This window comes from Chiloscyllium plagiosum, unplaced genomic scaffold (genome assembly GCF_037043375.1).
Source record: "Chiloscyllium plagiosum isolate Xiang-an unplaced genomic scaffold, Cpla_swu_hap1 HiC_scaffold_42, whole genome shotgun sequence".
Taxonomy (NCBI): Eukaryota; Metazoa; Chordata; class Chondrichthyes; order Orectolobiformes; family Hemiscylliidae; genus Chiloscyllium; species Chiloscyllium plagiosum.
The window spans coordinates 16,625,473-16,639,152 of record NW_028270180.1 but is presented as its reverse complement, the minus strand read 5'-3'; the positions used below and the strand labels follow the sequence as shown (position 1 = coordinate 16,639,152).

General features: G+C 43.6%; 1 protein-coding gene across 1 annotated transcript in view; it reads left to right on the top strand.

Moving 5' to 3' along the window:
* Positions 1-12,300, top strand: part of LOC122542635 (uncharacterized) — a 59,151-nt gene extending 46,851 nt beyond the window's left edge. Inside the window, exons 17-24 of the mRNA XM_087982020.1 lie at positions 85-149; positions 1,815-1,960; positions 2,912-3,036; positions 5,532-5,590; positions 6,283-6,422; positions 8,171-8,322; positions 8,440-8,529; positions 9,653-12,300. Of these exons, the coding sequence (XP_087838146.1) occupies positions 85-149; positions 1,815-1,960; positions 2,912-3,036; positions 5,532-5,590; positions 6,283-6,422; positions 8,171-8,322; positions 8,440-8,529; positions 9,653-9,676 (801 nt within the window). The 3' untranslated portion in view covers positions 9,677-12,300. The remainder of the gene's footprint in view (positions 1-84; positions 150-1,814; positions 1,961-2,911; positions 3,037-5,531; positions 5,591-6,282; positions 6,423-8,170; positions 8,323-8,439; positions 8,530-9,652) is intronic.
* Positions 12,301-13,680: the final 1,380 nt, after the last annotated feature.

The following is a 13,680-nucleotide window of genomic DNA, read 5'->3' as shown; positions in this document are numbered from 1 at the left end:
AATTGTGAATACAATTTGAAAATCTCAAAGAGCCGAGATTAAGCATACAGTCTTTCTCACTGGGTTTCTCTTTCTGTCAAACAGCTCGAAAACGTTCTCAGATCAGGATTTTCCCCAGAGGTGCTGCCTAATTCTCGTGTTGTGTTCAGGTATGTCCACTTTCATCCCATTTCTTTTTCAAGCTAATGTTGCAGTGAATATTTGTGCTTCAGTATTCAATGCCCATCAGCAACACAGGAGCCTAAATCACATCGTCAGGCTCATTAAAATCGCCTGAAGGTGTTTAAATAAACAAATTCCAGTCAAAGTTGAACAACTAATCTTAGAACTTCCAAATGAGGAATGGAAATCACTCCAATTGATTATAAGGTCATAAGGATGTAAGAAATATCTTGAAGTCGCCCACCCTGATGACATCCCAGTGTTTCAATGGCAAGTTAGGAATTGATTAATTCAGTTAGGATGTAGAGTGCAGGTTTAATTCATTCATGTCACTGGGCAGACCTGGAGTCTTATGTAATCAAAGTGAGGACTACAGACGCTGGAGATCAGAGTTGAGAATGTGGTGCTAGAAAAGCACAGCCAGTCAGGCAGCATCTGAGGAGCAGGAGAATCAACGCTTCAAACATAAACTCTTCATCAGCCAAGCGGCAAATTAGGGGCCAAGCCACAATATGATGATGACTGGACTCTCCTGTGGTTCGGTGGTAATGTCCCTATGACTGGACCTGAAGACCCTGCTCCAGAGGTGTGCAAATAACATCTCTGAGCAGGTTGTTCAGAAAACTAGGTTAAAGAATAAAATCAAAATGCAATGATGGCTGGGCTGCCTTGTGGCACGGTGGTAATTTCCCTAACCTTGGACCCAAAACCTTGGGCTCAAGTCCCACCTACTGTGATGATACCTCTGTGGAGAGTGCGTTGCTGGAAAAGCACAGCAGGTCAGGCACATGAGGTGCAGGAGAATAGATGTTTTGGGCATAAACCCCTCATTGGGAAAGTGATGGTATCTCTGGTCAGGTTGATTGGGAAAGAAAAGATTTAAAACTATGATGATGACTGGCTCATGTATTTGTTGTATATATTGGCGAAAACAATTGGTGAGCACCTCCTTCCATTTCTTAGCAATAATGCCACAGGACGTTTTACTGAAAAAGCACCCATTCAGCCTCACTGTGCCAGGGGCTTATGTTCAATTCCAGCCTTGGGTGACTGCCTGTGTAAGGTTTGCTTGCTATTCCCATTGTCTGTGTGCGTTTCCTGGCACAGTGTAACGTTGTGTGGGTTCGGTGGATTGGCCATGGTAAATTGCTCCACAGTGTCCAGGGATGTGCAGACTAGGTGGATAAGCCATTGGAATAGGGATAGGGTAAGGGTCTGGGTGGGATGCTGTTTGGAGCGGGGGTGCAGAATCAATGGGCCGATTGGCCTCTTTCTGTGCTGTAGGGATTCAATGAATTCCGAGTTTAAACTGCTGCCAAATAAGCCGCAAGTATAAATCCTGCACCAAGATATCAATTTTAGGCAAAGGTGCATATGAGCTACTCATATTGTAAGTCAGGCTACAGAACCAAAAGCATGCTTTACACTAATGGATATGCTATGCAAAAAACAAAGCACTACACTAATTACATGTCACGGAGATAAAAATGCTTCCCTGAGATTTGAAAAAGCATTTCACAGTTGCCAGGGTCCTCAGGATTCCAGTCTTGATGCTGACTGATTTGAAGAGGGTGGACCTCACCAAAATGACTGAGCGAGTGGGAATCCGCCTAGTAACCAAGCAGCCTATCACGTTTCTGCTTTTATTTCAGCAACGCTTCCTCAAAGGTACAGGTGACTGCATTCATCCAGATCAACACGACTAAACTAGAAGACCGACCGTTCCTGCGAGACCTGATCATTAATAATGTTAACACTTCGGGCTTAGATATCATCAGATCCACTGTGCAAGTAAATGGTGAGTGCCTATTTGTGTGAATGTGTTTTGTCTTGATGTCCAGCACATCATCATGTGACTCAGAAACTCCTTAGTCTGCTTCATCTGCAAAAGCAAATGTTTTTAAAGTCGAGAGACTGTTATTACATAAAGAGACCAAAAGACCTGAAAAAAAATTGAATGTTTTCTGGGCTAATGGAATTCCCTCATTTTCTACCTCTCTTTCCTCCCTTGAGATATCCCATAAACCCTATTTCTTGACCTCACCTGCCCTACCATCTATTTTACATGACATGACTGCAAAGCACCTTGGGACATTTTGATCATGGAATGATTAAAAGTAATCTTTTAACACAAAAAAATTGAATCTTTGATTTTAACAAGATCAGTGTGAAGACGTATTAAATCTTGCATGCATTTCCTTTACACACTCCACTTTGTCTTGTCCCAGTCTATGGTTGCATATCTCTATTAATGTCTCTCTCAATGTAAATTGCTATGTCAACAAGCCCTATTCAATCCTCACATGTCAACAGTCACGATGTAGGTGCAGCCTCATGCCTTAAGGTAGTGCCGTGGAGTATGTTTCTGAATATTCTCTTGTGCACCTCTGTCCACCATGTTTCCTAAAAATATGTCACAGGTAATTTAATCATCTGTATAAGCTGAGGTATAATTTAATTTTCTGAACATAGTAGGTTAGTTGTAGGGCTATATTCCACTTTCAGAGTAGCTTAGAACAGGAAATAGGATTTTTGCAATATTGGTATTCACCACTCATTTAACTCGTCATCATACACTGTGAAAGCTAGAGCATTTTGCTTCGGTCACGACTATTTCTACACACCCAAACGCTTTTCCTGTTTGTGTTAACAATTTTGCGAATATTAAAGACCATTTTTGTTCTCTAGGAAGAGGTTGAGCTGGAAGTGTGACCTTCAAACTGATGTGCGGTATTCTTTCTTTCATCAGGTGACATGATTTCCTTTCAATCGTTCTCGCTGGTTCTTCGGTTTACAAATCGAAATTTCGTAGATGCTCTGAACAACAGGTCAAGTGCTGAATTCAAAGAGCTCAGCACCACAGTGACAAACGTGGTAAGTTATCAGTTCAGACCAGGACACTGCGAAGATGAAATGAATTTTCAAACATTGAGTGTTATTTGAACAGTGATAATATTGTCATTTTTCCAGCTGTGTTTTGGTGTAGAGATTAATTATGGCAGTTTATTACAAAGAAACAGAACCAGGTAATGTTAAGGTTGACTGCACCAACAATATTATCGAGTTCTGGTTCGAGTGCCAATCTCTATGTCGATACTGGAGGTCAGAGTCAAAAAGGGCAATGCTGGAAATGCGCAGCATCTGAGGAGCAGGAGAGTCAACGTTTCGAGCATAAGCTGTTCATCAGGTATGCCCAAAACGTCGACTCTCCTGCCCCTTCGGATGCTGCCTGACTGGCTGTGCTTTTCCAGCAACGCATATTTTGACTCTAAAAGATTTGTTGGTTTACAAATGCAATGCTAAAGCGGGTCTACATTTAATCCTCACCCAGGCACAGTGTTGAGATAGTCAGGATTTTAATGTATTACATTGTTCCCATGTAATTTGTTGTTTGCCCACCAGCATTATAATTGCGTCTTGGCCTGTTAAGGGCCAGTTGCTAACTCCCATTGGAGCCACAGTACCACGAGCAACCTTTAACCTTTAAGGCACCTTGCTGTTTTAGACAAGATAGAAAATGGTGGGGGGTCCTACATGACTTCAGTAGAGGGTCATCAGGAGCAACACTGCACTTTCTTATCATTGTTTGTACGTGTGATATTACGAACTTCTGGCACCAACAGAGGGCTGGCTCTCCCCGTTGTGTGAGCTCTGCTTTGCAAGTCCTCTTGGTGTAAGGCTTGAAGCAGCAGGGGCATACACTAAGAATTCAGGCCGGGGATGGTCAAAGCCTAGGATTAGAAAAGCCAGGCCTGGTGCCCTCTGCCAGTGGAATCCCACCATCCACCATTGAAGTGTTCCCTTTTCCTTTATTCAAGGATAATGTTGGAATGAACAAAGAACAAAGAAGATTTCCAGCCCAGGAACAGGCCCTTCGGCCCTCCAAGCCTGAGCCGATCCAAATCCACTGTCCAAACCTGTCACCCAATTCCTAAGCATCTGTATCCCTCTGCTCCCCACCTACTCATGCATCTGTCCAGACGCACCTTAAGTGACTATACCGTGCCTGCCTCTACTACCTCTGCTGGCAACGTGTTCCAGGCACCTACCACCCTCTGTGGCATGTATCCCTCTTAAACTTTTCACCTCTCATCTTGAATGCATGACCTCTCATTATTGAATCCCTCACCTGGGAAAAAGCTTATTTCTACCACCCTGTCTATACCTTTCATGATTTTGTAGACCTCATGAATCGCAGGAGTATTTAAGTGGGCACTTGGGGAGGCCAGACTCTTGATGCGGTTCTGGCCTCCTCCACAAGAATTAGCGTATCGTCGAGGTCTACAGCATAGAAGCAGGCCCTTCGGCCCAACTTGTCCATGACATCCAGTTTTCACAATTAATCTGGTCCTATTTGCCTGCGCTTGGTCTATATCCCTCCGTACCTATCCCATCCATGAACCTGTCCAAATGTTTGCTAAATGGCAAAATTGTACTCACTTCCATCACTATCTCTGGCAGCCTGCTCCAGATACCAACCACTCTGTGTGAAACCGTGGACCCCCCAGACCCTTATGTATTTTTTCCGTCTCCCTTTAAACCTATTCCCTCTAGTTTTAGACTCCCTTACCATAGGGAAAAGCTGTTGGCTATCGACCTTTCATATGCCTCTCATCATTTTATAGACCTCCATAAGATCTCCCCTCAGTGTCCTATGCTCCAGGCTAAAATGTCCCAGCCTATCTAACTTTCTCTTAAAACTCAAACAGCACGGGTGGCACGGTGGCTCAGTGGTTAGCACTGCTGCCTCACAGCACCAGGGTCCTAGGTTCGATTCCCACCTGTCTGTGTAGAGTTTGCACATTCTCCCCGTGTCTGCGTGGGTTTCCTCCTGGTGCTCTGGTTTCCGCTCACAATCCAAAGATGTGCAGGTCAGATGAATTGGCCATGCTAAATTGCATTAGGTGCATTAGTCAGGGGTAAATATAGGGTCGGGGAATGGGTTTCTCTTCAGAGGGGCGGTGTGGACTTGTTAGGCCGAAGGGCCTGTTTCCACACTGTAGAGAATCTAATCTAATCTTTTACTCCAGGTAGCATCCTAGTAAATCTTTTCTGCACTCTTTCTAGTTTAATAATGTTATTTCTTTAGTAGGATATACACTGCACTCAGTACACCAAATGTGGCCTCACCAACATCTTGACATGTTCCATTGTGAGCCCCATGTGTGTTTTCTATCAATGACATTCACATAAATAGTGTCGTGTAAGCTTGACTCCTATTGCCAAATTGTCTAGATGGCGCTCCCCTCATACAGAGCTCTCCATCTGGACCGAAAGATTGTTTTGGATTTGAAGGGAGGGATTCATGTCCTTCAAACCTCTGCGTTGCCCTCTTTAAATACACTCATTCTTGTCTTTTTGTGTTGTAGATGAACAATATCTTTCAAAACAATCCAAACTTCATTGAAGTTATAATCGACGAATTTAGGTAAGGACCAATCTTACTCATCTCTTGAAAAGAAAGAAAATGCTGAATATTTTGGACAAGAGTGAGATCCTTTTCTTGTTATCGGTATTATCTGTGTCTGCCAGAACTAACTACTTGGAGCATTCAATGAATTTGATCCATCTGCATTTTCAGGCTGGAGTAAGACTACGTGTGGCATTACGTTTCTTAGTCGTTGCACAGATGAAAGAAGTTTGCGTGTTTTCACTCTTGATTAAGGGGTGGAATGGTAGCTCAGTGGTTAGCACTGCTACTGTATAGTGCCAGGGATCTGGGTTCAATCCCACCATTGACTGACTGCCTGGAGTTTGCACATTCTCCCCATGACTGCGTGGGTTCTCTCCGGGTGCTCTGGTTTCCTCCCACAGTCCAAAGATGTGCAGATTAGATGGATTGGCAATTGTCCCATACTGTCCAGGAATATGTCAGCCAGTGGCTTAGCTGTAAGGGTGACAAGGATACAGTAGGTGGCGGGTAGGATGCCTATCAGAGGGTTAGTGTGGTCTTGATGGGCCAAATGGCCTGTTTCCACACTGTAAGGAGTCTGTGGGAAAGTCAAGCAAGCAGTTTAAATTGATAAGGGGAGCAAATTGTGTGTTGCATCTAATTATTCTTGTTGCATTCTGTATTTAACTACATTGTTAATAGCTTTCTTTCTCTTTATAACTGTACAGAGATGGATCTGTTATGGCTATTAGTCAAGCAATATTCCTTAATAATACAACTCAGCGGTCTGATGTTATCCAGCAACTTGTCGATAATACTGCCACATTCAGCAGTGCTAATTTAAGCTTGGACACCAACTCCCTTATAGGTAGGTTACATGAAGGTGCCACCTTCTTTTCTTTGTAAATGATATTTAATAGAGTATCTTTATGGTCAGAAAACAAGGATTGACTACCCTCCCTAGTGGGAGAAAGTGGGGACTGCAGATGCTGGAGATCAGAATCGAAATGTGTGGTGCTGGAAAAGCACAGCTGGTCAGGCAGTATCCGAGGAGCAGAAGAGTCGATGTTTCGAGCATAAGCTTTTCATCAGGGATGAGGGGGTGGTGGAAGGGGGCTGAGAGATAAATGGGGTCGGTGGGGCTGGGGGGAGGTAGCTGGGAAGGTGATAAGTCGATGAAGGTGGAAGGTGATGGTGATAGGTCGGACCGGAGAGTGGAGCGGCTAGGTGGAAAGGAAGATGGACAGGGAGGACAGTTCAAGAGGTCGGCGACAGGTTGGAAGGTTGGATGTGGATGAGGTGGGGATAGGGGAGATGAGGAAATCGACATTGATCCTGTGTGGTTGGAGGGTCCTCTCTAGTGCTCTTAAAGGGACAGAAAGACCCGGGATGTGTATGAGTGCTTGACCTGTGGCCCAACCAGTACATACTTGCAGTTCCTTGGTGTGAGGCGTGCCGTCACTGAGTTGAAGGTGTACTCTCATGGCATGGGCAATCATCTGGCAGACTGTGCCACCCGCACTGGCCAAACCGGTACTGGGGCCAGTTTGCTTCATCATGGTCCATGCAACTTTGCACTCATTCTTTTCTCAACTGGGAAAAGCAAACACAGCCTGAGACGTGGATCAGGCCAATGGCCTAGAACATGTTAAGTCTCCTGTGGAATGTGTCAGAAAAAGAATTGTATCTGTATAGCGCTCAGTGGTTAGCACTGCTGCCTCACAGCACCAGGGACCCAGATTCGATTCCAGCCTCATGCTCTGTGTGTCTATGTGGCTTTCCTCCGGGTGCTCCAGTTTCCTTCCACAGTCCAAAGATGTGCAGGTTTCGTTAATTGACCATGTTGAATTGCCCATAGTGTTAGGTGCATTAGTCAGGGGCAAAGGTAGGGTAGGGGAATGGGTCTGGATAGGTTCTCTTCAGAGGGTCGATGTGGAATTGTTGGGCTGAAGGGCCTGTTTACATTCTATAGGGAATCTAATCTAATCAAAAACAAGTGACTGTGTCTCAGAGGAGCTTTATAAAGCAGATACGATACTAAGTCACCTGCAGTGATATGATGAGCAGAAGTTTGGAGATACAGGGGAAATATGACATTGAGCAATTGATCGGTCGTGATATAGATCAATGGGCTGAATGGCCTACTCCTGTTTCTATTTTCCTAAAGGAAGGAAATGAGACAGAGAGATGCTGAAGCTGGAGAGAATTCCAGCATTAGGGAGCAGTGAAGCATTGAAGGGATTTGGAAACAAGGATGAGAAGTCTAAACTCAAGCTATTTGCTTAATTGGGAGCCAATGTAGCTGAGATATTTCCATCTGTGCCTCCCCACTGTTTCCTATCTCTTAGCCAATTATCGGCTGCTATTCAGGCCGAAGACCATGACAGATGCAGTATATCCCTCGAATCGGCAATGAATATACATCAGTTATTGTTTAAAAGGGGAGACATGTTCATTTGGAGGCATCTTGGTGACTTGTTTTAAATAGACTTTTGGCTGGAAATGCAAAGCAGACAATACTACTTGTGATGTTAGAAGCCCACATACATTAATCTGAGAGATTGGAATCTGTTAAATCACTCAGGTGTATTGAACATAACTCTTTTCTGTTCACAGGTGCTACCACCACCACTGCACCCATGACCACCTCTGCCTCAACCACCACAGTAAACCAGCCACCTCCTGACACACCCTTCCCAGGATTTGCTATTGCGATCATTGTGATGTGTCTGTTGGCTATCATTGCAATCCCAATCCTCATTGTTGTGGTAAGTCCATAAAACCATTTGCTTGGGACCTCGATCTCGAGGTACACACAGCTATCTTAGCAGCCCCTGCAATACTGAGCATCGACATTGACCATCTCTTCTCATTGTCTCTTGCAGTTTGTTAAGACTGGATTTTGTTCCAAAGTGGCAAACGCATTCAGACTGGAAGGCCCTGATGATTTGGATATGAAACTTCCAATGTTTGGTGTAAGTGTCAACTCTAGCCCAAACCTTCTGGTTCTCCCTTAGGTCTAGAATGCAAATTTCTCTTTACAGATTTCTACTAGCCATTGTGTAGATGGGAGCCATCTTGGGAGCTGCCTTCTATTGGCTCAGCTTTAAGCATCGACACTTTCCAATACTTATTCATTGAAGTGACTCAATTCCAGTCCAAATTGTCAGGATCATGTAGCAAACTGATTACCCACGCATTTTGGGAATATTTATCAATGAATGAAAGAAAATGCAAACTCACTGTGTGAAAGTCATTTGGGTGGGTAGTGGGAGCAGATTCAATAATATACTTGGAGAGATAAAATTGCAGAACAACAGCGAAAGAGCAGGATTTCACCTTCTAAAAACTAGCATGCATAGGACAGGCTGAACAGCCTCCTGTGTTGAAAGCTTCTAATATACAGGGCATGCTTGTAGGTACTAGTCCCCCACCCTGCTTAAGACCAAATGGGGGCAGCTTAGTAATCTCTCAATCCATCTCCTTACCTTCAGAATGAACTTGGTCTCGCTCAGCTGGCGAGATCGATCCTGCTAACTTTATGTAGAAAAGATTGTCAGCCGATCTGTAGCTTATGGTTTCAACATAGAGTCATACAGTACAGAAGCAGGCCCTTCAGCCCACCATGTGTGTGCTGACCAACAAGCTGCAAATTGCACTCATCCCATTTGCCTGCACTTGGTCCATAGCCTATGATGACCTGGGTTGCGAGAGTACCTGCTTTTACCACCCTCTCAGGCAGTGCCTTCTACGTTTCTGCCACCTTCTGAGTGAAAAAGGAATTTCTTTTAAACCGTTTGCACCTTGCCTTAAACATATGCCCTCTGGTCTTCTCATGTCCGCCATGGGGAAAAGATTCTCACGATCTACTGTGTCTATGCCTCTCTTAGTATACCTCAATCAGATCCACCCTCAGGCTCCTGTGCTCCAGGGAAAATGAACCCAGCCTATCCTGGCATAACTGAGACTTTCCATCCCAGGCTGCATCCTGAGGAATCTCCTCTGCACCTTCTCCAGTTCGATCATATGCTTCAATAGAGTGACCGGAACTGCACACAGATTGAAAGGTGTAACAATGATTCATTTGTCTCACATTAGGGTCGATCGTACAACTTCCAGTGATGATGGGATGTCAAGGCGCGATACAACATGGACTTTGTGTCGAGAGAAGTTAATTGACATGGATTATGAAGAACACATACGAACGCTGTTGATAACAATGATTATCTCACAAAATCAATGCCACACATGAACTGTCAAACACGTGTGCTGTCATGCTGCTCCAGAATTACTCTTAAAATGGCTGCCTTCTCGAAGTGGGTGGTTTCCCTGGCAACCAGTGGACACATTCACCACAGTGGAAAGCGTATGCTTTATGAGGCTGTAAGGGCAGAGTCTGCCTAGTCAATATCCCTTTGTGTTGGTAGTTTAATCTTTAAGTGTTAAATGTGAGTTTAAATGTAAGATTCCCCCCTCCGGCCACCATCCCCGCTCCTCCCTCCTAGCAAATAATGACTTCCTTTGTGTTTCTCTGGCCAAAAGTGGAGTCAGTGCGAACAATGTTTCTGATGGATCCACGAGACTTTGAGAAACCTGGCTTTGTACTGGGAAGCTTTAATTCACCTCAGTTGTTATATTATTAATGTAAGTAAAGGTAACTCGTACTCGGTGAAGTTGTAGTCATATTTAAAAAGAGTTCCTTTTGCTTAGCACTGTAACTGGAGGCCAATGAATAATGTGCTGGGTGGTTCATTGTTGTAGAGTTTAAGATGCTGATGGGACAAATACAGCAGTAGAAGGCTTGTAGCTGCATACGTCAAGCTGAAATGGTGTTCACTAGAGGTGGAATTCTCCCTCACTTGCAGATGATTTCCAAGCTGCAGTCTTTGGGAGTATTAGCAATAAAAAGATCCCTGGGTCTACTGTAAATGAGTGGATCTGTGTCACAGGTAATCGTTGTGTCCTCCAACACAATTTTGATAAAAGGACGGCTGAAATACAAACCAACCCTAATACTCTGAAAATGTATATTTGCACATGACACTGCTGCTATTGTTATCCCAATGTCCCCAGGCATTGCTGTTTTATTTTGCCAGTAGGCGCGCAGAAGAAAGCTAAAGCCCCAGAAATGGCCTCATCAGAGAGGAAGTTGTTTGAACCAAGCTGTTTGTGAAGAAAGTGGATTTAGTGATCGGGGCTACAGCAGTCCCAAACAGCATGCTCATTCCTTCCTGCGCTCTGTTTAGCCACTTGTGAAGATGGCCACGCAATACTCATTTGAATTTTTCAGTGAGCCACAACGATGGGACAGAGAGTCCGTGGAATTATTTACAAAAAGGCTTCTTAGCCTGAGATTTTGCATGAGCCATTTTTTGCAAAGACATCGTGGATTGAGATGCTCAGTGCATCCATCTGGGATTGTCCATTTTGTGCGGGCATCAGTTGGTCAACAATGAAGCTCAGACGATTGTGCCAATTGCTAATGCTCCATTTCAGTTGCCAGGCCCCAGTTTCCTGTATGTGTGAGCCAATGATATGAGGCACACTCAATTTTCAGTGCTGTCAGTTTGTAACAAAAGACATCACAAATTGCATTGTGTTTTATAATGAGTATTTACTTTGTGCATTTGATTGTGCTGATATTTAAGAATTTTTTGTTCATATTGTTATGTATTGTTTTGAGTCACTGTAAAGCTATTAAGACCAGTGGCCATTCAGGGATGAAAATGTTTAATTTTGATGTGGGAAATGGGTGTGTATATGTATATATAATCAATGGAAATATATTTCAGATTAGACAGGGTATGTAATTCCAATTTAATATGTGCCTCTGTATTGATCATGGAAAGAATTCTAGGCTGTCTTCATTTGAAATCACTGAGCTCAGGGTTCGCCTGGACATCTAAGCTTCTTTGGATTTCTGGATAACACTAATTGTTGCTTGTTACGAAATTCACATTAAGCCATCATCTTCTGGTGTACAAGTTGACAAAATTTACGTAGGTTCAGTGACTGAAAGATATTTGACTCCTTAATGATTTCAGTTGCATGAACCCTGCGTTTAACAGAACGACCCCCCCCCCCAGTCAGGCTCCGAATAAAACTGGCCACAACTGTTGGAAACCAGTCTTGAAGTTGAACTGGATGGAGCCAGCTAGAATTAACTTTGCTGGGTGTAGCTCAAGTTTGGTGGGACATCGTGTTTGAAAATTTCCAAACATGCAACCCTTTGTCATACTGTTGTCGGCAAGGCCCACCCTCTGAAAACCTAGCTACTGATTAAACACAATGCTTCCATCAGGGCACAGCCTGCGGTAACTATCTCAATAGTACAAAAAGACCTTTGTGGATGTGTACCACCCTTCGAAGTTTGTGGAAAGTAATGTGATTGGCAATAAAACATGAGAATATTGAAATTGTCACAACATCTGCTGCTTTTTCTACTAATATCCCTGTATTAACATGAATGAAATTATGAAAAAAACAATACAAAAAACAGGTATTACCTAAGGGAGCTGCTCTGAAGGACAATATATATGTGGTGACTTTCACTTATTCATATTGTTTCAAGCACTGCTAAGCATGATGAAAATGTGCCATTTTTAAAATGTAAGAGCTTTAATTCAGAAGATTAATTATAACATGCTTTATTGAAAACAAACGTACAACTAAGGAGAGATATTTTTCTGACATAATGTATTTTTTTGTAAGCGTTACTATTAAATAAATATTTCTTACAATCCAAACTGCTGACGTTTATGGATAATCATTTCACATAGTCATGAGGGAAAGGAATTCCTTCATGATAGAGCCTTTGACCTATTTGTTTACCTGCATCCAACAAGTAAAAGGGACCTAAGGGGCAACTTTTTCACGCAGAGGGTGGTGCGTGTATGGAATGAGCTGCCAGAGGAAGTGCTGGAGGCTGGTACAATTACAGCATCTAAAAGGTATCTGGATGCGTATAGGAATAGGAAGGGATATGGGTCAAGAGTGTGGTGATGGAAAAGCACAGCAGGTCAGGCATCATCCAAAGTGCAGGAGAATTGATGTTTCAGGCAAAAGCCCGTCATCAGGAATTCTGTTCTCCAGCATCTGCAGTCCTCACTTTCTCTGAAAGGAATATGGCCAAGTGCTGGCAAATGGAACTAGATTAGGTTAGGATATCTGGTCGGCACGGTGGCTCAGTGGTTAGCACCGTTGCCCCACAGACCAGGGTTCAATTCCCACTTTGGGTGACTGTGTGGAGTTTTCATATTCTCCCTGTGTCTATGTGGGTTTCCACTTGGTGCTCCAGTTTTCTCCCACAATCCAAAGATGCGTAGTTTAGGTGAATTGGCTGTGCTAAATTGACCATAGTGTTCAGGAATGTGTAGGTTAGGTGTATTAGTCTGGAGGGAATGGGTCTGGGTGGGTTACTCTTCAAAGGGTCAGTGTGGACCTGTTGGTCCTCAGGCCCTGTTTCCACACTGTTGGGATTCTATGGACATGTTGGACCGAAGGGTCCGTTTCTGTGCTGTACATCTTTATGACTGTAAGTGGATAACCCTGACTTTCTTTGTGTGTTTGATGCCACTTTAGGTCTTGGCTAGATGTTGTCTAAGCAAGCTTCACTAATCTCAGCTTGGTTCCTGTATTAAATGTGGACTGTGTTAAATGCCAATGAAAATCACAGTTCCTTCAGCCAATTGAAATGGGTAAATTGCAACTTTTGGCCTTCACTCCAGAGTTCAATGGGTGCAAATGGACTTTTTATTGTCATTACTCCTGGTTCTCCATTCTAAATGTTGTAGTTTCAGTTTGCCACCTGGTCCTAAGCAATGGGAAGGATGATGTGATGGTTTCTACACTGGGCATATATTTCCCACCTTTTAGCAAATTGAAAACTTAGCCCCATTAACTCTGACTGGCAAAGTTGTGAGCTGTTTATGGCAAATGCTGCCAATCCAGCCTTCATTGTGGTTCCCCAGACTGTCCCTACCATTCCTTCTGTTGAGTAGCTTTAACTGCATTGAATACAACAGGGGAAAGGGAGAATTCCTCAAACCAATAATGGATTATGGACTAGGCCAGACCAGTTCATATATTCTTAAGCAGGCAGCCCAGATCATAACTTTGCAATTTGT